General features: G+C 33.1%; 3 protein-coding genes across 3 annotated transcripts; 2 read left to right on the forward strand and 1 right to left on the reverse strand.

Moving 5' to 3' along the window:
• The first annotated feature begins 4,164 nt into the window (after window positions 1–4,164).
• LOC114259153 (Pentatricopeptide repeat (PPR) superfamily protein) lies at window positions 4,165–7,054 on the forward strand. The gene is made up of 2 exons (XM_028199144.2): window positions 4,165–4,872; window positions 5,418–7,054. The coding sequence occupies exons 1-2, from the start codon at window positions 4,280–4,282 to the stop codon at window positions 7,009–7,011; spliced, it is 2,187 nt and encodes a 728-aa protein (XP_028054945.2). The 5' UTR covers window positions 4,165–4,279; the 3' UTR covers window positions 7,012–7,054.
• A 908-nt stretch (window positions 7,055–7,962) lies between these two features.
• LOC114259173 (C-8 sterol isomerase) lies at window positions 7,963–10,000 on the reverse strand. The gene is made up of 3 exons (XM_028199172.2): window positions 9,176–10,000; window positions 8,917–9,066; window positions 7,963–8,436 (listed from the first exon to the last, which is right to left on the reverse strand). Exons 1-3 carry the CDS (start codon window positions 9,809–9,811, stop codon window positions 8,152–8,154), a joined length of 1,071 nt encoding a protein of 356 aa, XP_028054973.1. The 5' UTR covers window positions 9,812–10,000; the 3' UTR covers window positions 7,963–8,151.
• A 3,142-nt stretch (window positions 10,001–13,142) lies between these two features.
• LOC114256015 (L10-interacting MYB domain-containing protein-like) lies at window positions 13,143–14,307 on the forward strand. The gene is made up of 2 exons (XM_082880477.1): window positions 13,143–13,550; window positions 13,678–14,307. The coding sequence occupies exons 1-2, from the start codon at window positions 13,143–13,145 to the stop codon at window positions 14,305–14,307; spliced, it is 1,038 nt and encodes a 345-aa protein (XP_082736603.1).
• Window positions 14,308–24,414: the final 10,107 nt, after the last annotated feature.

A 24,414-nucleotide genomic window follows, 5' to 3' on the forward strand; every position in this document is an offset into this window, starting at 1 on the left:
TGTGGTTGTGGTTGTGTAATTTGATGCAATATTGATGTGAACTTTAACATCACCTTGTCACAGTGGTAATGAACACAGCGAAAACATATTCATCATTTAATATTATATGGATGTGTGACTAATATTAACACCAATTGACAACACAATGACAAATTTTCAATTCAAATTAATGTGAATGTTAACACTGATTAATAATATTAATATTTACATCATTTTTATATCAGACACATTACCAATCTCAAAAAATCATTGCTACATTGAAATCCAATAACAAAAAATCAAAATCAATGACAATAATAGAATCATGTTCACTAACCCAAGCAAATATCACCGGAGATGTGAATATTCATATGAATGTGGATATAAAAACAAAAGTAATATGAACAAAAATAATGTGAATATTCACATGAATGTGTTTAATATTCACATGATAAATTTTTAATTCAAATTAATATGAATATTAACACTGATTAATGATATGAACATTTAAATCATTGTTATACCAGACACATTACCAATCTCAAAAAATCATTACTACATTGAAATCCAATAACAAAAAATCAAAATCAATGACAATAACAAAATCATGTTCACTAACCAAGCAAATATCACTGGAGATGTTGTTTCCAATGGGAACAACTTTTTTTGTTGAATTTCTCATTTGAACATATAATCAAACATTTGGTAGGCAATAATTTTAACAATTGTGAAAAAGAAGAACATCATCCGAAAGAAGAACAATATGAAATGTGAACATTCACACTAATTAATAGAAAAACCAGAAACAGAGCACAAACTCCTCTATCTCTTCTTTCCCTTTGATTCAATCCAGTCAAATGTGGGTTTCAATCAATTGACCGACACAAGTTTGGAAGCCATCTCATCTGTTCTTTCGATTTAAATCCTCCTATTTTCCTTTGATTTCCTGTTGAAATAGTAACTATGACAAAAAAAAAAAACAAAGCACAAACTCTGAGTTGTCATCTTCTTTCCTACAGAAATGAAATTTTACCACAACGAAACACTACCACAAACTCTGTGTCGTCGTCTTCTCTTCTATAGGAACGAAACCCTACCATAACAAAAACAGAGGGAAATATGTATATCATTCTTGAATGTAATATATATCAATAATAGATATAAGGGTATGATAGTCTAACAAAAAATATAAATCAGGAAAAAATGACCTTATGGAATAAAAGTATAAACATATAGGGCTAACTAGGTTATAACTTTCCTTTGTGGACTTAATGGAATAGAACATCTCTAAATTGGATTTATCAATAAAAAACCCTTAAAAGTATATATATTTTTATTTTTTATAAAAAAAAAATGTGCCAAAAAAATTAAATGGGAAGAAATTTGTAAATTTTTCTGTATGAATTAATTTTTTTTTCTTTTTTTACCTTCTAACTTTTAGAGAAATTACAAAATAACTATAGGGTTTGATCATTGTAAAAAAATTAACTTTAAATTTTAATTTTTTTAAATTTAAATCTTAACATTTTGGTTTGTCCTACACTTGTTTGAGAAGTAGTTTTGGTCTAAAATAACCATATAAAATAAAATATGTTATTTTAGTCAAATAAGATAAAATGTCACATCAAACCCATAATCATTTCATTTTTCTTTCACAAAAGTCCAAAAAGCCTCCCAACTTTTTAGCGTCAAGCTAAAATAGTCAAAAAATAAAAGCTAAAAAGCTAACTCACATCCCGAACGAGATCTTAAAACATTATGTAAAGCTAATAAAAAATATATATATTTTAACAATTAAAATAAATCTAATTATATATAAAATTATAAAATATAATTTTCATTTGATTTAATGACTAAGATATTATTATTTTTTTTAAACAAACAAAATTAAAAAAAAAAAAATTCAAACTCTGAATTTCTTTTAGGGTAAATTACCTACACCACTCTCGAGGTTTAACTAAATTATAGATTCCCCTTGACATTTCAGAAATTACATTCCGCCCCTCGAGATTTATATTCGCATAACAATTTAACTCCTACCGTTAAGTAAACGTTAAGAAAGGCTAGCTGACATCACCAAAATATAAATAAATGAACGATATTGTTCCTGTTAAAATCTTTTTGATAAATCAACAAAATTTACAAAAGAATTACGTTATATGGGAAAAAAAAAAGTTTTTGGGACCATGTTTGATTTGTTGTTTAGAAAAAAATTTCAAAAATTTCAAAAATAAAAACTAATTTAATAAAAATAAATATAAAAAAATTTATTTAATTTATAAAAATTACTTCTAACCACTTAAAAGATAAAATTATATAAAAATAATAATAATTTTTTATTTTTTATTTCTTAACCAAATTAAGTTTTAAATTTTTTTTAAAAAAAATTTAAAAATAAATTTCTAAAAATCAAATCAAACATATTCTAAGAATTTTTTGCCAAGTCATTTCTTATATTTTTAACTTCTTTAATTATTTGTTAATGTTATGATATTTTCACCATTTGACACTACAACATATAAGAGCTTTAGAGACAAATTTTTATAATCTCTAAAAGTGAAAATTTTGTTACGAAAGATATTTAGAGAATTCTTCATATCGTTGTGAGAATAGTCGCTAAAAAATCGTCCTAAAAAGTCAAATATAAGGCTTTTAGCGATAAAATTTTGAAAATGTCAATAATAAATAGACTTTTAGAGACAAAATAATTTGATCTCAAAATAATTTATTTTTTGACACAAAAAATTTGATACCAAAAAGATAATAATTAATCACTAATGTTCAATCCCCGTTGCTACAAAATATAATAACGACATTTTTCTAAATATAATTTTGTCCTTAAATTTTGGTAAAATCTTAATTTTTTGTAGTGTGATAAGTATTTTTCCATTTTAATTTTGCATTTCGTAACTTATTTAAAAATGATAATTTAGCTAAACCTCAGGGAAAATCTGTAATTTAGTTAAACCTCAAGAGAAATCTATAATTTAGCTAAACCTCAAGGGGGTGTAGTTAATTTGCCCTTATATGTCAAAAGGGTATTTTAGTCAATTTATGATATCTGTTAACGGCGTTAATTGCGATGGGACGAGAGCATCTGTAATTTCGTTAAACCTTAAGAGCATTCACAATGGATGTGTTAGTATATTTGTTAGTATCAGTTGTTAATTTTTAGCTAGCAAAGTTTGTTGTTTGGTATTGCAGTGGAGCTGCTAAGGGCAGCGTTTGTAACCTTTGTTAGTGTCAGATGTTAGATTGTTTGTTAACTGCAGCAAGCGTTTTAGCCAGCGAAGAGAGAGAGAAGAGTGTGTTTGGGGAAGTCCTCTCGGACGTCTGGACCCTTCAAGAAAAGAAAAGAAAAAAAAAATTGGGGTCTTACCGTCCGGCCGAATAACCGGCGATCAACTGAATTTTATTTTTTATTTTTTTTTTTTTACTTGTTGGGATTTTTTTTGGGCTTGAAATTTAATTCTGGGCTTGAAATTTTTGGTTAAACTAAATTATTTATTTATTTTATTTATTATATATACATATATATATATATAGGGTGTGTTTGGTTTGTGTTTGTAGAGTAGTTTTTAAGATAAATAGTACGAAAACTTGTTTGGTTTGCCTTTTTTCAGAAATGGTTTTGGAAAATTATTTTGGGGAGAGAGTTTTAAAAAAAGTGATTGATCTGATGTGTATGACAAAAAGAGTGATTTTGGAAAGTAGGTAACCAAACAAAATTTTGAGATTTTTTTTGAAAAAATTTGTTTGGTTTGATTACTCTTGAAAATTTATTTGTAAAAAAATTTTAGAAAACAAACCAAACCTAGCCATATATTCTTAACACACACCCTAACACATCTTTTGTATCATCATTCACTCACTAAATTAATAAACTTTTAACATTCATTTTTGGGTCCTATTTTTAACATTTTTTTGTCATATAACACACATTTTAACGCATAACTTTAACACATCCATTGTAGATGCCCTAAGGGAGGTGTAAGTAATTTGTCTTTTTTTTTTTTTTTTTTTAACTTGAAAGGGTTAATTTGTTTTTGAGATAAAAGACAAGGGGATAAAATGTAATTAACCAATATCTTAAATATAAAAATTATAATTTAAAGGATAAAATATCTAAATAATAAGATTTATTAAAATATATTATAAATATTTAAAAAAATGATTTCCTAATCGTTTTATGATAGCTACAATTGTTTGATTCTTTTGTAGTTCATAGGGCAGGGCATGTAATTCCCTCCATTTATGCCCTTCAAATTCCACTCAACAAGAAAGAAACCTCTCACATGCCATGGCAACCACCATGATGACCCAACCCATCTTACCTTTCCCTTCCCACCCAAACCCCACCACCCTTCTCCACCACCACCTCCTCTTCTCTCTCTCCTCCGCCACCTCCCTCACTCACCTCAAACAAATCCACGCCAAAATCCTCCGCCACGGCCTCGACCGCTCCAACTCCCTCCTCCTCAAACTCCTCCTCTCCTCAACCTCCCTCTCCCCCAATCTCAACTACGCTCTCTCCGTCTTCTCCCAAATCCCCAACCCCCCAACCCACCTCTCCAACCAATTCTTGCGCCAATTGTCTCGTGGCACCGAACCTCAGAGCACCCTTTTGGTGTATGAGAAGTTGAGGAGGGAAGGATTGGGTGTTGACAGGTTTAGCTTACCCGCGTTGTTGAAGGCATCGTCGAGAGCTTCGGCATTGATTGAAGGGATGGAGATTCATGGGTTGGCTTCGAAATTGGGTTTTGATGAAGACCCGTTTGTGCAGACGGCTTTGGTGGGGATGTATGCTGCTTGTGGTCGAATTTTGGATGCAAGGATGGTGTTTGATAAAATGTCTCACAGAGATGTGGTGTCTTGGAGTATAATGCTTGATGGGTATGCTATTCTGTATTGTGTTTTATTGATTGAAATGCTATTATGGGCATATACTTGCAGCTGTGCTATGAACACAAGATTTTCACATCATGAAACACAAAAAGCAAAGCCTCACATCTGTGTTCCATTATGTGAAAATCCAATGTGCATTTAGATTTACTCATATACACATTGGAATGACAATTCTACGTGAGTTTTGTATTAATTTATTGCTTTTGGAGTAATATTTGTAATTAGTGAAGCTTCTCTCTCTCTCTCTCTCTCTCTCTCTCTCTCTCTAGGTCTTTCTAATTAAATAAATTCAAAAAAATTCACTAAAAACTAAAATAAAATTCCAAACCCCACCTAAACTTTCCCAATAACAAAAGTAACTTTTTTAGCATTTGCCAAACCTATCAACGTTTTGACAACAATTTTATCTTAAACAAGTTAGAAAGCAAAAAGAAAAAGAAAAAGAAAAAGAAAAAGGAAAAAAAACTGCTAAGACTGTATTTGCCAAATCAGCCCTAAATGTTGCTAATTTGGTTGTTTTACTGGTACAACAGTTACTGTCAGAGTGGCCTCTTTGATGATGTCCTAGCACTATTTGAGGATATGAAGAACTCCTATGTGAAACCAGATGAAATGATTCTTTCCACCATTCTTTCTGCTTGTGGCCGTGCCGGAAACTTAAGTTATGGGAAAGCAATCCATGAGTTGATTGTTGAGAAACATATGCTTGTTGACCCTCACTTACAGAGTGCTCTTATCACCATGTATGCAAGTTGTGGATCAATGGAATTGGCCCAGAATTTGTATGATCAGCTCTCACAGAAAAATGTAGTTGTGTCGACTGCCATGGTTTCTGGGTACTCAAAACTTGGTAATGTCGAAGCTGCTTGCTTGATTTTCAATCAAATGGATGAAAAAGACTTGGTTTGTTGGAGTGCTATGATCTCTGGTTATGCAGAGAGTGATCAGCCTCAAGAATCTCTCAAGTTGTTTGATGAAATGCAGGTTTCTGGGATTAGACCGGACCAAGTGACAATGTTAAGTGTTATCTCAGCTTGTGCTCATCTTGGTGCATTGGATCGAGCCAAATGGATTCATATATATGTTAATAATCATGGTTTTGGAGAAGCATTGCCTGTCAACAATGCCCTTATTGATATGTATGCGAAATGTGGAAGTGTGGAAGGAGCTAGAGAAGTTTTTCATCGACTGCGTAAAAAGAACGTGATATCTTGGACCAGTATGATCAGTGCCTTCGCCATCCACGGGGATGCTAGTAATGCGTTGAAGCTTTTCCATCGAATGAAAACTGAAAACATAAATCCCAATGGGGTTACATTTGTGGGTGTGCTTTATGCTTGTAGCCATGCAGGATTGGTTGAGGAGGGACGGAAAATATTTGCATCAATGGTAAATGAATACAAAATCACACCCAAACATGAGCACTATGGTTGCATGGTAGATCTCTTTGGCCGTGCTAATCTAATACGCGAAGCTCTTGAACTCGTCGAGCAAATGCCTTTGGCACCTAATGTTGTGATCTGGGGATCTCTAATGGCTGCTTGTCGGCTCCACAGTGAGTTTGAATTAGGAGCGTTTGCTGCAAAACGGCTTCTTGAGTTAGACCCTGATCATGATGGGGCACATGTTGTCTTATCAAACATTTATGCGAAAGAGAGGAGATGGGGTGATGTTGGGGAGGTGAGGAGATTGATGAGACATAGAGGCATATCCAAGGAGCAAGGTTGTAGTAGGATTGCGTTGAACAATGAGATACACGAGTTTTTGATGGCAGATAGAAACCACAAACAAGCGGATGAGATCTACACGAAGCTAGATGAGGTGGTTGGTGAGTTAAAGCTTGTTGGCTATGCTCAAAATACCAGTGATGTTTTGGTTGATTTAGACGAAGATGAAAAGAGGGAAGTGGTTTTATGGCATAGTGAGAAGTTAGCTCTTTGTTATGGGCTGATGAGAGAGGAAAAAGAGTCTTGCATTCGCATCGTCAAGAATCTTAGGGTTTGCGATGACTGCCATACTTTTATGAAGTTGGTATCCAAGGTTTATCAGAGGGATATTATTGTAAGAGATAGAACTAGGTTTCATCATTACAAAGATGGTGTGTGTTCTTGTAAAGACTACTGGTGACATTTTGTTATATTTTTGGTATCCAAGATAAGCATTGTTATAAGAGATATGACTAGGTTTCACCATTACAAAGATCGTCTAAACTATTTGATTATTAATCAAATTAAAACGTTTGATTTTCTAAACTAATGATTCAACATTATACCTCTCTCAGTTGCTTTCGCGTGCACATTAAACACACCTTTCTTCCTCAGTCCACACACTTAGTTGACAAATATGTTAGAGATCTCAAAAATTTTGCCAAAATTTCTACGAAATGTCTCACATGAGTGTGAGACTTACATGGGACCCACATGGTGTGGGAACCACATGGTGTGGATCCCACACCCATGTGAGACATTTGGTAGAATTTTTAGAGTCTCTAACACCGTAATACCCTTATCGTCTATGTCCCAAACTCTAATCCTCAAGCAATTATATAGTTGCTTGCCACCATAGCCATTGACCACCACATCCATTACCGCTAACCACCCACAATGGGTGGCACCCTTCACTGCGAATCCCCTTCCACTGCAAACCCCTACTTCACGAATTATTGATATCTCTCTCTCTCTCAAACCCTAACCATAGCTAGTAAGCCATGGCAGGGAAGGGGTTAGGGTGGTCACAGTAGGTGGAAGATGGGCTAGGGTGGTTGGGGAAATGTGGCTCTCTCTCTCTCTCTCAAACCCTAACCATAGCTAGTAAGCCATGGCAGGGAAGGGGTTGGGGTGGTCACAGCTGGTGGAAGATGGGTGGGGGAGGGCTTGGTGGTGATTGGCCTGGGTGGGGTTGGGGTTAAGGTTTTTTTTATTTTTATTTTTATTTTTAGAGGGTGGGGTTGGGGTTAAGGTTAAGGTCAAGATTAAGGTTTTTATTTTATTTTATATGAATATGTATGTTTTTGGTATATTATAAAATATTTAAAAATTGTGTGCATTGAAAAAAGATGTACACTAAAAGAATTGGGCGTGTTGAAATAGAAGTTCCCACAATGTATTCATGATAAAAATTGCCCATTTGACCAGCAGTTTAACAGATTAGAATATAACACATCTTTAAGTTGTAAACTCTTGAACGATACCGAACACAGCAGCAATACGAATCAAAAGATACTCAGATGCGTCTCACAAGGAATGAGAATTGGATACTACTGGTCTCTCATGTAGGGACTTTGAAGTTGTCTTCTAAAAACCCACTGTACTGGTTTCCAAATGCAGACAATATCCAGAACTCTTGCTTCATCCTTCTAAATGCTCTCGTCAGCCTAAATTTCAGAAATTGCAGCATGGCCGACACTATTCTTGAATTCTCCACCACTCTGGCCTGCGTGTATTCGAGTATCCATGTGTTCGGATCTAATTGCACAGCTGAGGCACTCCATTTTTGGTGTACCCAGGAGTTGTTGGCCTTCCTAGTGGAATAGCTGACCTTCCCATCAGACCACTGTCAAGTAAAATTCACAAAATTCAAGCTATAAGCTTTGTGTGGCATCAAGATCAACCATGATCTTCTCTGCATAAAAAACAGCTTCAACCTTTCACAAGAATTTCACTAGTTGGCATGTTTGGTAGGGTCTTTTGCTTTTCTGATTTCATTTCCGAGAAAACACAGAAACGTGTTTGAGGATTTGCTTCTGAAATTGGGATTTTTTCCCCCCATTTTTTGGTTAAAAAATAACCCACTTTTAGGAAACTATCCAAAGTTGTTTTTGAAATTTCAAAAACTGTTTTCGCAAATAAATTAGAACGATTGGTGTTTTTGAACTTTTGATTGTTTTTATTTCCCGAAAAAACATGACAAGAACGATAACAAACAGAGCCGTGATACAATAACATGATTCTCCTCTAACCCTAACACTCATATTAATCAGATACCCAAAAATCAACTAAATGGGTTAATTTGAAGTGAGATATTTGGGTGTACCTCTGTAACTCTTCCAGACAAGATGGTGAATGATCGCGAAGAAAATTCGGCAGTGAGCAATCCAGCAGTCTGCAAGGGCCATCCCCATATGCTCACCTCCTCAGTAGCCGATTTGTACAGTGAACAACGCGAATTCAATAGCAAATTATCCTAAATATCCATCTATGATTAATTAGTCTATTATTAATCTCAAATAAATTAGCCCCAAGAAAAGAAAAGAAAAAAAATGCAACAAATTAAAGCTAGGGTTTTGGAATACCTGATTGATTTCCCATATAGAATCATTAGAGCTACAACTTGAGACATTGTCATTGATCAAACTCTGTAGTTCTCTCTGCAAGAATTCAAATCTCCCATTTATATCTTGAGAAACCCATGATTTCTCAGCCACATTTCTCACTACACCCGGCGAGAATTGGGGATTTAGAATCCCGGAAACCACCCAAGAAAATCCACATTCTGCCGAGAAAATCAAGCTCAGACCCACAACAAACCTCATCAGAGAAAACCCAAAACCCAGATCTCTCTTCTTCCTCTTAATCTTCTCATGAAAACCCATTCTCCCCGTAGAATTAAGAGGCGGCGAGGCCATAACTCTTGGATTTCCCGATCTGGGTGTTGACAAAAATGAGGAATTGAACGAAACAGGGGTTGTTGGGACTGGTTTTGAGATCTTGGTGAGAGAACTTCTGTGAATGCTTGAAGGCATGAGATCGAGAGTGGCATTGATGCTTGCTAAGCAGATTTTGCAGTTGCAATTGGTGTCTCTTCGACATCCCGGAACGTAACAGCTTTCTCTGGATTCAGATGAATCATCGTCCATGGTGGCAGTGGTGGTGGTTGCGGATGATTTTCCAGAGGAAGAGGATGGTGAGGTCAGAACTGCTGCTTTCATGGTTTCTTTAGTTTGTTAATGGCCTCTGTGTGTGCGTGTGTGTTCTGGGTTGTGTCGGTTTTTCTTGAGAGATCTTTGGTGTTAAGAAGATCAGATTTTGAAATTTGAACACAACGGTCATATGGAAAGAGACGAGCACAAGAAATGGGCTGGTTTCATCTTGGGACTGGAGTCTGGATTATCTCCAGTTGGGCAGCCTACCGTCCAGTCCAGCCCATTTAAGGCCTATTTCGGGTCTATCTTGATAATTCGAACCGTTAAATACATAGAATTCATTGAGTATTTTTTCTTATAAAAAATTACGTTAATTAGATATCGATAGCCACTTAATCAGTACATAGATATTCAATTAACGTGATTTTTAACAAAGATGAAATACTCGACGAGTTCTATACATTGATTCGAATCATCAATTTGGACTCCATAGTAGATCCACGGAGGCCCAACAGTGCTGTCCAATCCAATTAAGACTAGAGACAAGCCTAAGCCTACTTTTAAACATTCTTTAAGGCACCGTTTGGGAAGCAAAACTTGGGCTAAATTAGCCACGTCCGGACAAATTAGGCTTATTTAGCCACATGGAGACAAAACTGCATTCATGGGTACGTTTGAAACCCTTATTGGGGTAAATTTACCAAAATACCCTGAAGAGATCCCTCCGATTCTGAGGGACAACGCCTCATCACACACACACAACCTTCCCAAACGGCACACAACAAGCGAAATAGGCGATTCATGTATACTAGCGGCGACGACGACATCTGAACAAGCTTCGCAGAGGCGATCGGCACCGGAGTACGCATCTATGGCGGCGAACAAGAACCAACCCTCTCAAACACAAACCGATCTGCAGGTAATGCTTTATGACCTAACTGATTTCGTTTCCCTTTTTGCGTCTGTGTGGCCCCTGCTTCCAAGCTGCATAGTATGGGTTCATAACCGGTTGGGTTCATGACCGATCTGTTTGTTTACCGTCGTGATTGGGTTGATTACGGTTACATTTCACACATTTGGGGCAGATAGATATATATATATCTGTGAAAAATTATATATCTGTTCTTATATTAAACACTGTAAATCTGTTCAATTAGGGTTGATTACGGTTACATTTCACACATTTGGGGCAGATATATATATAAATTAATATATATATGTTCTTATTTATATATTTGTTCTTATATGAAAATCTGTAAAATTTGTCATATTTGGGTTCATTACGGTTACATTTCACACATTTGGGGCAGATATATATATATATATATATAAATTAATATATATCTGTTCTTATATGAAAATCTGTAAAATCTGTTCGGTTTGGGTTCATTATCGTTACATTTTACACATTTGGGGCAGATATATATCTGTTCTTATATGGTTTGAAGGCAGATATATGTATCTGTTCTTATATTTTCATGTAGATCAACCCATGGTAAAGATTAAAAAACAGGCAGCATATGAAAAATAAAAACAACCTGTTCTGTTCAAAACTGTTTGTTCTGCATTTCTTTTTTTTTTTCTTCTTATAATTCACATTACAAATTATCAATTTCATATCAAAATTTCAAATTTATGTATACAACTGCTGACTGATGACATCAATTTTGTGAATGAATATCAATTTCTGTTACAAAATTCATTTTAGTCAACATTGGTAATTTGATTACTTATCACTGTCATGATAAACTTCATTTATGATTTGTGAATTACCTATTGATCATTTATGAAATGGTCTGTCAATGAATAAGGAAAACACATGATCTGAATGGGTTCTGTCATTTTTGAGTCAATGCTGGAGACGATGTCTCCGTCTGTGAAATACCTATTGATTTATTATTAAGTGAATTACCTATTGATTTGTCAATGTTGAAGAGAATGTCTCCATCTCTCTTCCAAAAAACACTCCTCACGGGTAGTCTTGATTCTTATATGGTCACATTTTTGGGTTGTCCTTATTCAACTTCACTTCTTCAAACACTGTTACCTTCATTATGTTACATGCGGATAAAACCCTCTGCTTTCTTCATTCATATCTATCTTCATTAAAAGCTGAATGGGTTACCAGTTGAATATAACTCTTTCTCAGTTGATCTAGTCTAAGTATATATAAATTAATGCTGTATTTTTCATTCAAAAAAGTAAGTCTAATTTGTGTATGCATGTGCATACAAACTTTAATCTTCAAAATTATTGATATCAATAGACTATTCGGAAATTTCAAAAAACATCAGAAGATAATAATAATAATAATAATAATAATAATAATAATAATAATAAGTAGGAATAAAGTAATAATATAATTTGATCATGAATTCTTCATCTCTGTCATGTAAACACACGGTGTTCATGCCCTGTTGTTATGTTCATTGAAATCTAAATTTACCAAATTACATATTTACCTTTCTATTACCACATTCACAGTGAAACCATGAGAATGTAGGCTGCTTTTCTTTAAAATAAACGGAAGGAAGTTGACAGTTTGTATACCTATCCATTGAAACATGTGCATCATCGTATTAAGATAATATTTAACCTGATAGACAGATAACATAAACTAATTACTTACATGATTCATTGTCACTTCCGAATGTTTGTAAATCATAGCATGGTTTCGTTTATCTCTACTGCAACTTCCAGTACATGGCCACGACGAATGTGTGCCTGTGGACATGGCTTTTGTATTGTTAAGATTTCCAGGTCCGCCAAAAATCCAGGCCGTCTCTACTATGCATGTCCCCGCCCTGTGGTGAGTCACCCATTCTTTACCGGTCATAACTATATGAACATTAACAACCCATTGACTAATAGTTCCATCATTTGCACTAATCAGCCCTATGTCAGTTGAATTGGTTGGTGCGAAGAACCAAGGCGAGAGAACCAAGACTATGCGTCACCCAGAGACGAACTTGTCATGCAATTGCGGGCTGATGTCATAGACATTCAACAATCCTTGTGTGTCCTTAAGACCATTGTGTATGTGCTATGCATTGTCGTTGTCATTTTGTTGTTCCGTATGTAAGAAACGTTGGATGTTGTCAGTATGTATAAACACGTTAGGACGTTGTTAGTATGTTGGTAGTATGTTTTAGTATGACTTTAAGCTGCCTTTGCCTTTGTTAGTACGAAACGGTTGACGTATTAATGACTATCATAACTATGTCCACTACTTAGTTCCATAGAACCTGTACACGTATGTTATTACTGTGCAATGGTTATATGCTCCCTAATTTAGCATCCTATCTCTCTGTTTCTTGTTATTTATGTGTAATGGCTTATGCATTTGTATATAACAACCGAATTCGTGAAGGTAATCTTTTGTAACCATGCATTAGTAATGGCTTCCATACGTACTTCTCCGCGTACCCAATCGAAAAGCAAAGGCATTGTCACTGACAAGTCAAGCAGTCTTGAAGAGACACATCAGTTCAGCCACAAAGCCTCATGGGACAGTGACTCAATCCGAGTTTTCCTACAATTGATTGCAAATGAGATTACTAAAGGAAATCGCCCATTCCTAATCCTCAGCCAAGTAGGGTACAAGTCCTTGGCAAGGAAATTTGAGACAAAAACAGGAAGAAAACATGGACTGAAACAGTTGAAGAATAAGTACATGAGTTTGAAAAAAGAGTGGCAAGCGTGGACAAAGTTGATGGATTTAAGCAAAGGAGTGCCAGGGATAGGGTTTGACTGTGACGCCGGTCTATTTCAGGCACCTGAGGAGTGGTGGGACAAGATGGAATCGGTAAGTACATGTACAAACAAGTTTCATATTTTTCATTTACCAGTAAATTTTTAACTTTAGTAGTTAACTTTTAATTAATTATATAAAATGTAACGTCATTCTCTTTAATGTATCTCTATTTCTGTAGATAAACAAGGTGTGTGCCAAGTTCAGGAAAAAAACCTTGGAACATCGTGAGTTGATGGAGACGGTCTTCATGGGGGTATCAGCTACTGGTAAGCACCATTGGACCCCGGGAGAGAAACTTCCTAAAGCTGCTGATGACTCATCTGATTTAGTGCATAGTTTGAGAGCCCAGCCATTTGCTGATCCGATACCCACAAGAGTACAGGACGTGGATTCAGATTCTTTACTGGAGCATGTTTCGATTGAAAAGGGGAAAAGGAGAAAGATGCCATCAACAAGTGTTTCAAAGTTGAAGAAAGCAACAAGTGGAGCGTCAGTTATTGCAGAAATCATGAACAATCTGACAGATGTGGTGCGTACGAAGAATCAGCAGATTACGGTGAGGCACCTCACAGGTAACGAATCGTTGTACACTATTTCGGAGTGCATGCATCGCCTGACGAGTATTCCATCCTTGGTTGGTACGCTGTTATTCCACTTCGCCTCGACACTTATGGATAATGCCGATTTGCGGGAGGTGATGATGTGCCAGCCTGATGACGACTCTATTGTAGGGTGGCTTACACAACAGCAGCTCCAATGTACTGCGTCGGCACCTTTTGCACACCTGTTTGGGTCTCGCTGGATGTGATCTAGCGGTGTTACGAGTGTTGAAGATGCCTATCCTTCTCTTGCATTATGAAAACTTTTACTTATGTTATTGTTGGCACTGTATTAAAATAGGATGGTTGTGTGTGCATGTTTTTATTCTTTTCTTTTTGTTTTTTTCTTGCTACCTATGGTGAACAAAATTTTTAGTTCTATGCTTGGGTTGACGGAATGGAAGCATGGTTGTGCATGCTTTTTGGGAAATAAATGGGATGCTTCTGTTTAAATTAAATGTATGGCTATTTTTAAGACAGGCAACAACGGATTTTCTTGCTAGCTTTTGTATGTCTATATTTTGCAAATTTAGCTGTTAGTTTACTTTGACGTCAACTTTTATGGTTGTTACCACCATGGTCCCCTTGTAAATGAAAGTTGAACAGGTTTACAATTTGTGCAATTCATATCATCATGCGTTACTAATGACATTGGTGACGACATTACTTACATTAAAAACAATGTCGGCATTTTTTAATTGCAATTGTTGAAATAATTTGAGTCAATGAAAGGGAAAGCAAACTGATTGAAAGAGTGCCACTCTTGTAGGTCTTGGATTTCAATGAAGACGTAATGAATCCCTGGGATGGAAGCAACAATGACGGAATAAGGGAAATGCTTAATCAAATGGCGGTCCAGGTGCAACAAGAACACAACTGCACATTTCTACAAGCATGCCAATATGCTACAGAATGGTATGAAAAACACATGGCTAAAACGCCATGTCGCACTTCTATACTGACCGGAGTGCATGGATATCCGAACTATATGCGGGCCATATGGGCCGATTTGAGGAAAATGTTTGCATGCCGAAGGAAGTTTTTTGTCGCATTATGTGAGACATTAGTAAATAATTTTTGGTTACAAGTCCCGCAACGTCCACATGGCTTAGCTATTGAAGAAAGTGTTGCAATGTTTATCCATGTGTTGAAATGGAAGCAAAATCGAGAAATCCAAGAACGGTTCCAACATTCGGGGGAGACTATGTCTCGGCACGTGCATAACGTATTAACTTCCATGAAAGAGTTCACTGTTGTTCATTGCCGGCCCACATACAGTCATCATCGTATACATCCATACGTGCGGTCTAGACGGAAATGCCTACCGTTCAAGGTACTACTGAAAAACATTATTGACATATAAATAAAGAGTGTCAGTTATTTTGTTTTTATTATTAACTGGACGTGACGTATGGAAAAAACCAAACACTTGTTACCCGTTTAAGCAACAAAAGAATTGGGTTGTTTGCAGGACTACATTGGAGCAATAGACGGAACACATGTAAGTGCATGGGTTACGGGGCCAGATGCGGCAACATATTTCGGTAGGAAATACTGTCACACGCAAAATATCATGGCCGCAGTCGATTTTGACATGTGTTTCATATTCATTTCGTGCGGATGGGAAGGAAGTATGCATGACAGTCGCATATTTAACAAGATACTAACAAATGACAATGTCCCATTCCCACATCCTGACGAAGGTAACACCCTACTTTGAATTAGATTTATGGGGCTATAATTTTTTCTGAAACAGCGTTACTTGAAAATGAAGCACAATGTTTGGTTTTGGTGTCATACATTGTTGTCTTGTCTGCAGGCAAATATTATCTTGTCGATTCTGGCTATCCAAACCGAATAGGTTACTTAGCACCATTCAAAGGCAACCGTCACCACCAACAAGAATTCCGACGTATTCCACGGAACATGACTGCAAACACGCCAAGGGAATTATTTAACAAAGTTCACTCATCCTTACGAAGTGTGGTGGAACGCACTTTCGGTGCCTGGAAAAATTGATGGGGGTTTATTCGAGACATACCTCGGTATGACTTTGCAAATGTGCAAGTTCAGTTAGTAGATGCGTCAATAGCATTACATAATTATGTACGACGAAACATAGGTAATCCAACAACTGTTCACCCAATTTGTGACAAGGAAGAGGCTATGACAATAGTAAATGCCATACCAGAAGTTGAACATGACGAGGATGGTTTAATGGTTGGGGATGAGGACTCACATATGGCATTGGTGCGCCTTCGCATACGCGAAAAATTATGTTACATGCGTAATAACGAAATGTTAGGAAATATATAATAGTCGACCTAATTTTCGTAGGGTTGTAACATTGGTAACACACGTGGAACAGACTGTATTCAAATATATTATTATGTATCAGTAGAATGTGTTTACACGGGAATATACCCCATTTTTGTTGCTAACGTGCCTAATTTTGGAAAACCAAAAACCACATAAAAAAGCCTTTTCGAAAAAGAAAACAAGGTGAAACAAATAAGAAAAAAAAAAAAAACTAATACAGAAATTATCATGTGCGACGTCAATTCAAAACATAAAAACACAAGTTGAAAACAACAAAAAAACCAAAACAGACCCTCATTTTTTGTCACGTGCCACGACAATATATGATTTTCCACATCATTTTAAATAAATGACATAAAAAAACGTTTTTCCAAACAAAAAACCAACCGAAATTAGCATTTGCTATGTAATTTACAAATAAATACAACACATGAAAACCCATTTGTCAAATATAAAAACAAATTAATATATACAAATTAAAAAAAAAATTACTGAAACGTAAATTTAAAAAAGAAGAACGACAAACACAGGCCTCATCCAAAAAAAAAGGAAAAAAAAAAACAGAAATTAGCATTTGCCACGTCATTTACAAATAAATAAAACACATGAAAATTCATTTTTGTAATATAAAAACAAATTAATGTGAGTGAATAAAAAAATGACAAAATCGTAAATTTAAAAAAAATAACGAAAAAATACGCCTCATTCAAAAACATTTAAAAAAAAAAACATGAAAACATAAATTACCATTCCCCACGTAATTTACAAATAAATGAAACACATAAATAAAAAAAAAAATTATTGTATACCAATAAAAATAAAGAAGGCAAAAAACGTAAATTAAAGAACAAGAACTAATTAATGTATAAAAAAAAAATTTAAGCAAAATACGCCAAATCCAAACCCAAAATAAAAAAATAAAAAAAGAATTTTTTTTAAGCAAAATATGCCAAATCCAAACCCAAACCCAAAATAAATAAAAAAAAAAACAAAAAAAAATGTAAGCAAAATACCCCAAATCCAAACCCAAAATAAAAAAAATTTAAGCAAAATACGCCAAATCCAAACTAAAAATTAAAAAAAAAATAATAAATAAAATTTAAGCAAAATATGCCAAATCTAAACTCAAAATAAAAAAATTAAAAAAAGCCAAAAAGGGCAGTTTGGTAATTTAATAAGAAGACAACTCACCAAAAAGTCAAAAAATAAAAAAGCCCTTCCCAAATCAGACTTTTTAGCCCCAGGCTAAAATAGCTAAAAAAGTTAAAAAGTCAATCCACCTTCCAAACGGAGTCTAAATGGATTGAAAATGCTCTACTTTACTTTGCCAAAATCTCAAAATTCCATTTTAATTTTTAGTGGTGAAAATTAACTTCTTCTTACATGCTTGCTTGGGGACTTACATAATTGTTTATTTTTGAAGCTTTTTATTTTTATTTTTATTTTTTATGGGCAAATTACTTATAAGTTCTTTTTAAAAAGTGTATTCCATTTAATCTCAAAATCTTTTAAATAAATCTATTTAGATAAATCTAAAAGTTCTGTACCTATTTATCTTATCATCGCTTCTCTACACATTGCTTCTTCTCTTTAGCTCTTTTTCTCCGATATCGACGACGACGACAATGACCACCATGTTTTTTTTTTTTTTCTTTCTAATCTACAATCACCGGTGACCGATTACTTTGTGTTCACCGATGGTGAAAGATATGAGTTTCCGACGAAGAAGATGAGTAAATCTACTCAAATCTGATGTAAATCTACTCAGATCTACATAAGATCTGAGTATATCTACGTTAGATCCAACTAAATCTAAACCAAAAAATAATTGTCAGAATACAAGCATCTCTCTATATCTATTTTTTTCCTTTGATCTCTCAGTTATAATACTTTTTCTGTAATATATACTTCTATTTTTCTATTATAATGAAGAAAATTTTCAAATTCTGAACAAGTTGTTTTTGAATTTTAATTACAGGCGGTGAAAATTATAAAATTTTACAGTTTCAATTTTTTTTTGGTGCTGAAATGAATCATTCTTTAGAACTATAAAATGTTACAATTTCATAACATGTGTTTTTAGTTTGATTAATAAGGATAAATACTTAATAGAATCATACTTTGAAACTGTAACATTTTACAGTTTAAAAGCTTTCTTTTCAGTTTGATCAATATTAGAAATTATTTGCTTAAACCCTACAAAAATTGAAAATAACATATGCTTTTTTTTTATTTACTTTATTTTATTTTTTTCATTGTTGCTGTTTGATGTTCTTAGATTTTTTTTTGTCTTCTTTTAGTTTATCAATATTTAGCACATTTTGCTATTTTTTTTCACTTTAATTCCTCAGTTTATTATTCTTCTTTTTTTTTCGGGTAATATTCTAAACATTTCGGTGAATCTCTGGCAATATTCTTGACATCCAGCGAAGGTTCTAGACATTTTAACGACTTCCGGTGATGTTCAGAATATTCTGGCGATATTTTGGCAAATTTTCTGATGATATTTCGGTGGCGTTGAATATTTCGGCGAGTCTCCGATGACCTTTGGAAGTCCAGCGGTGGTGGGTATAGTAGCGTCTTTAAATTTTTTTTTAAAAAAACTAATTTTTTGATAATAATTAAGAATATATAGGATTAATTAGTGTAAATATTTTATTTTGAAATTAGATGAATTTTAAATTTTATAATGAGACATATCAATAAGTTTCTCTTTTTTTTTTTTTTTTTTTTTAACTAAATAAAATGCAACAGGTCAAAGCCCTAAACAAAGGAAAATGAGTTGGACACCCAGTGGGGTGCTGGGAGTCATCTCTGATTGGCCCAAAAATTATTATTATTATTATTATTATTTTTATTTTGATCCATTGACAGTGCGCCAACTGTCACTGGGAGTGCTGGGAGTCCCCAGCATTGTCCCTAAACAAAACCCTCTGAAAAAAGGCACAGAAGAAGGAAATTCAATAGAAAAGTTTTTTGGTCCGTCAATTTTTTTTTTTTAATTATGTCAAAATTTTTTAGGTTTTTGGTCCATCAAAAATTTCAAAAATAAAAAATAAAAAAGACAAAATAAGCCCCCAAAAAAACTTATTTTTGTCGTTTCTGATTTTTTTTTTTTTTTTTTTGAATTTTTTTAACTGTTTCAAATTTTTGGTTTGTCTATAAAAAGTTCACTGCATACAAAACTAAGGGGAAAAAAAGGTCACCAAATAAGCAAACCCCAAACTCCATCTAAGTTTATTTGATTGACAATCATTTTTTTTTTCTTTTCTAACTTTTATAATGGAGACTGTCGGTTCAACTGCATGTGGATCATTAGGCTTGTGTTTAGTTGAGAGATTTAAAAAGTAATTTGAAAAGAGAAAGAGAAAATGTGTATAAAATGTGAAGAAAATATATCTACATTTCATTTAATTTTACATATATTTTTTCTTTTTCTTTCTATATTTTTTTTTAAATTTCCTAACCAAAAACAACGTAAAAAGTGATCTTTAACCCTCTCCTTTTAGATCTAGGCGTGACCATGCGAATATTATACTTTTTGGCACCTCTACTTGCAAACTAGTCAAGCCTACTATTAAGTGACATCGATTCATAACAATTAAGTTTCGCTATTTCGCTCACTTGTCAATTAGTAGCAATCCATCCAATCTCATACTCTGATAAATTTCGTTTAATCTTATATTCAACATGATAACTAATTCAGATTTCAAATCATATAAACTCTTAAAATAAAAGTCGACCTTAGAAACAAATTTACAAATACCTATATTCAATTGGCCAACTTATTGTTAACACATAGATGGGACATTCTCACTGATGCTTCACAGAATCATAGAAAGTATTGTTAGAATTAGAACAACTGTTTTGTCCTTTGATTAATATTTTTACGTTATGTCTAGCAGAGAAATTTAAAAAGAGATTTAGAAAAAAAAAAAAAAACATAAGTAAAATGTGAATAAAATATATATATATATATATATATATTTCACCTAATTTCATATACTTTTTCACCTATATAGATATTTATATATATGGCTAACTAATTGTGATTGAGAGTTAGTCCACATAACTTTGAGGAATCTGATTCTGTATGCTTTGGCTTCACACTTGGTTGCTTCAAAGACTTGTACTAACAATATCTATCAATCTCACAATGCTAATGTTTTATTTGGTTTATTGAAATGAAATGGTAATGTCTTAAATTTTCTTATGAAATGACCATTTCTTAGTGAAAAATAATTCTATTTATGTATTAATCATTTTTTTAGTCTAACCAAATATAAAAATAAATATTTTAATAACTTGGTCACTTTATTTCAATTTATTTTAATAAACCAAACACTATCTAAAAGATTGATTTGCTATTAGGAATGGGATTCGAGAGAGAGTTATGTCCACAACTCAACAACCAAGATGGCAACCCGTCTTTAGTCACACTCAAAAAGAAGATTGTCAAGTTTCTTTTAATTTACTTTTATTTTTTAATTTTTAAATCAACGGACGACGACAAAAATAACAACAGTTGATAGCATGATAGATCATTGATAACATGACAGATCACCAAGAAATTTGAACCATTTTGTGAAGGAAAAAAATAAAATCACTTTTAAATTTTTTTGGGGACACCGATAGTCCTATATTTTAATTCTTGTGTTATTTTTGTCACTGTAATTTAAATTAACTCGATTTTAATTATAAATTTATATTTTTATCGTAATTTGATTCAATTAATTACAATTGTTAGTATTTTTAAAGAAAAATACACATGAGAAGAATGTATTATGTTTTTATAAGTAAAACTGTAAACTTGTTAAGTGAGTTAATCTCAATCACTCAATGACCATTTTCATTAAAAAAAACTTTAGTTGACATCATTAATTATATCAAATTGAGATAAAATTTAAAATTAAGGGTCAAAATTAAATTAATGAAAATAACATAAATTAAAATAACACACAAGACAAAATTTAAAATCTACTGATATAATTTAACTTTTTTTTTGTCAACTATCAATTCAAAATAAGGACATAGTCATTGAAAGTACTTTATAATTGATCACTAGGGGTGTAAATTTACCCGGGCTCGGCCTGGCCCATGTCGAGTCTCGCAGGCTCCTGCCAAAATTTTGATTGGGCTGGGCCATGGGCCAGAAAATTACCCTCAGGAGATATTCGGGCCTTGGATGGGCCAGTGGACCTAAGCCTAGGCTTGGACTTGGGATGAATCTGGGCGGGCCTTAATAAAATTTTTTTAATTTTTTTAATTTTTTCTAACAAAGTTTTATTATTTTTTATTAAAAAAAATATTGAGTCTTAGGTGGGCCGGGCCTTAAGCGGGCCGATGGACCGGGTCCACGGGCAGGGCTTCAAAATGATGGCCCTGACCCTGGCTCTTGGGCTGAGCTCGGACCTGGGCCCAAACAAGTCTAAACGGGCTGGGCCGCAGGTCATTTTTACACTTCTATTGGTCACATGGAATGTACAAAAGTGGTAGAATGTCTTTAGAAAATTGATTTATGGTAAAAACTTGTTGGTCATGTATATCTCTCTGAGGAAAATAATAGTACGCACATCCACTATCATAAAAGATTTATAATTTTTTTTTTTTGTAATGAAAATTATAAATAATTATGGTGTTTAAAGTGAGTTTATTATGGTAAGAACTATAGAAAAAAGATCATGTGCAACTAGATGGACCAAAATAGATTTAAAAAAATTTATAGGGACCATTGGTGTAATCCTAATAGTTTATTTTGAATTATACTTTAGTCTTTTTAGTTTTTCAGGTGGTTTTTTTTTTAAAATGTCAACAAAATTGAAAGTGTAAAGTTTGAATTATTCAAATTGAAACTATGTAGACTAAAATGATATTGCGCTTGAACTATACTAATGATATAATATATCCTAATTTTTATTGTTTTTTAAATTTTCACTTCTGAGATTATGTGTAAGGTAAGGAACATTGAAATTTTTTAATTGAGTCATACACATTGTCCCAACTATCTTTGTCTCATAAATTCGTTGCTTTCTAGAAAGAGATATTGTTGAAAGTGTAATGTTAGAGATATAAAATTTTCTACTAAATAAATGATTAAATATTTTGCATAGGTGTGGGGTCTACAATTTTATGAATCTCACACTCATATAAGATATTTAATTATTTATTTAATAAAAAAATTAAAATTTATAACATTTTCCTCGTTGAAATCATCACAACAAGTTGTGAACTAGTTGAGCTTTTTTTAATCTTTTTTTTATATATTTATTTATGTTTTGTGTACTGATCAAGTAGGTGAATTAGCTCAGCTTGGTAGCAGGAGTAGTTATGGTGGTTCATTACTCATCCAAAAATCTATTGGTTGTCCTTTTAAATCATATTCAAACTTCCATTTATCATTACAAAAATAATGGCTCTGTTTGGTTAAGGGTGTGGAATCATAATTTCACCTTTTTATTTTACTGTTGTATTTGGATATAGTTTTTAAAAATTAATTTCACACTCATGTTTGAAAATTCTTTTCAGAACATGTTTGGCAGATTGAGTTTTTGAATTTTAAATTTTGAAATTGAATCTACCCGATCGTCCGCCTGAACATCCTCCAGGATAGTGTTTTTGAATTTTTAAGTTACCCGGTCGTCTGCCTGGAAATCCTCTTGGATGGCTTATTGACCAGGACAGTGTTTTTTTTTTTTTTTGCAATTGCCATTTGTTATATGAAAAAAAATATATATATATTTGTTTTTGATATGTTTAAAATATATAAATTATTTTTTTTAGACTAAAATGACAAATTATTTGGCCATTTATTTAAAACTAAAAAAAAATTAAACAAAAATTAATTTGTCACAATAATTTTTAAAAAATAAAAAAACATTTTTAAACAAAATAATTAAAAAAAATTCCAATTAAATATACAATCAAAAGTAATTTCAAAACACTAGTTGAATATTTTTTTAATAAAAAATAATATATATATTTAAATATTTTAAATAAAAAATATTTTCAGAATTTTTTGAATTTTTTAAAAGAAAATTTTATTTTTTTCAATAATTATTTTTTTGAATTGAATTTTTAATAAGAGTTTTGAATAGAATTTTCAATACAATTTTGAGTTATGTGTTTGGTTATGAGTTATAAGTTTTTGAATTAAGTTTTAAAAACTTTTTCAAAATTTATAACCAAACAACTCTTCTTTTTTCAAAATTTCAAAACTCAATTCAAAACTTTTTTAAAACTTATAACGAAACAAAATTTTCTCTTCTCAAATCATAATTTAATAGCTCATAAATTCAAAATATAATTTCATTCTACAATCATGATTCTAAAACTAAACTAAAAACTACCAAAATATTCCCTTTTGTCAACCACTAATTCTAGTGGATGATTAAAAAAATCATTGTTTAGCTTAGATAATTGAAGCATATGGAGCATGATTACTTAATTAGTCAGTATAGTGGGACGGCTCAAATTTCAATGACTGGATTAATGGTTAGTTAAAAGGTTTTAATTTTCGGTCCTACATAAGGCCGTCCCTGACTAGATCGGATAATTATCTCATACAAATAAGAAAGGGAGGCAAAGGCGAAACTATGAGTAATTTCTTATTAGGAGATAAGATTGTGTACAACTTACCCTCCCAAAATCCCCAGTTTATCAAGTTTAATGTGTGAAATTACTCTTTTTATGAGATATATCTTATGCATAAAGACATCATCGTCTTCAAGAACCAATACAAAGTTTCTTCCTTTACAAATTTCAAACGTAAACACTCTATGGCTCCGTTTGGCAAGAGCTAGACGGGATTTTTTTAGCTATTTTAACCACAAAAGATAAAATAGGTTATTTTAACCACAGAAAACAAAATATCACATCCAACCCATAATCATTATATTCTTCTTTCACAAAAAAAGTCAAAAAAGCCAAAAGTCCTTCCCAAACCAAACTTTTTAGCCTAGGCTAAAATAGCTAAAAAAGCCAACCCACTTCCCAAACGG

Source organism: Camellia sinensis, chromosome 7, assembly GCF_055761805.1.
Source record: "Camellia sinensis isolate YWXY chromosome 7, ASM5576180v1, whole genome shotgun sequence".
NCBI lineage: Eukaryota > Viridiplantae > Streptophyta > Magnoliopsida > Ericales > Theaceae > Camellia > Camellia sinensis.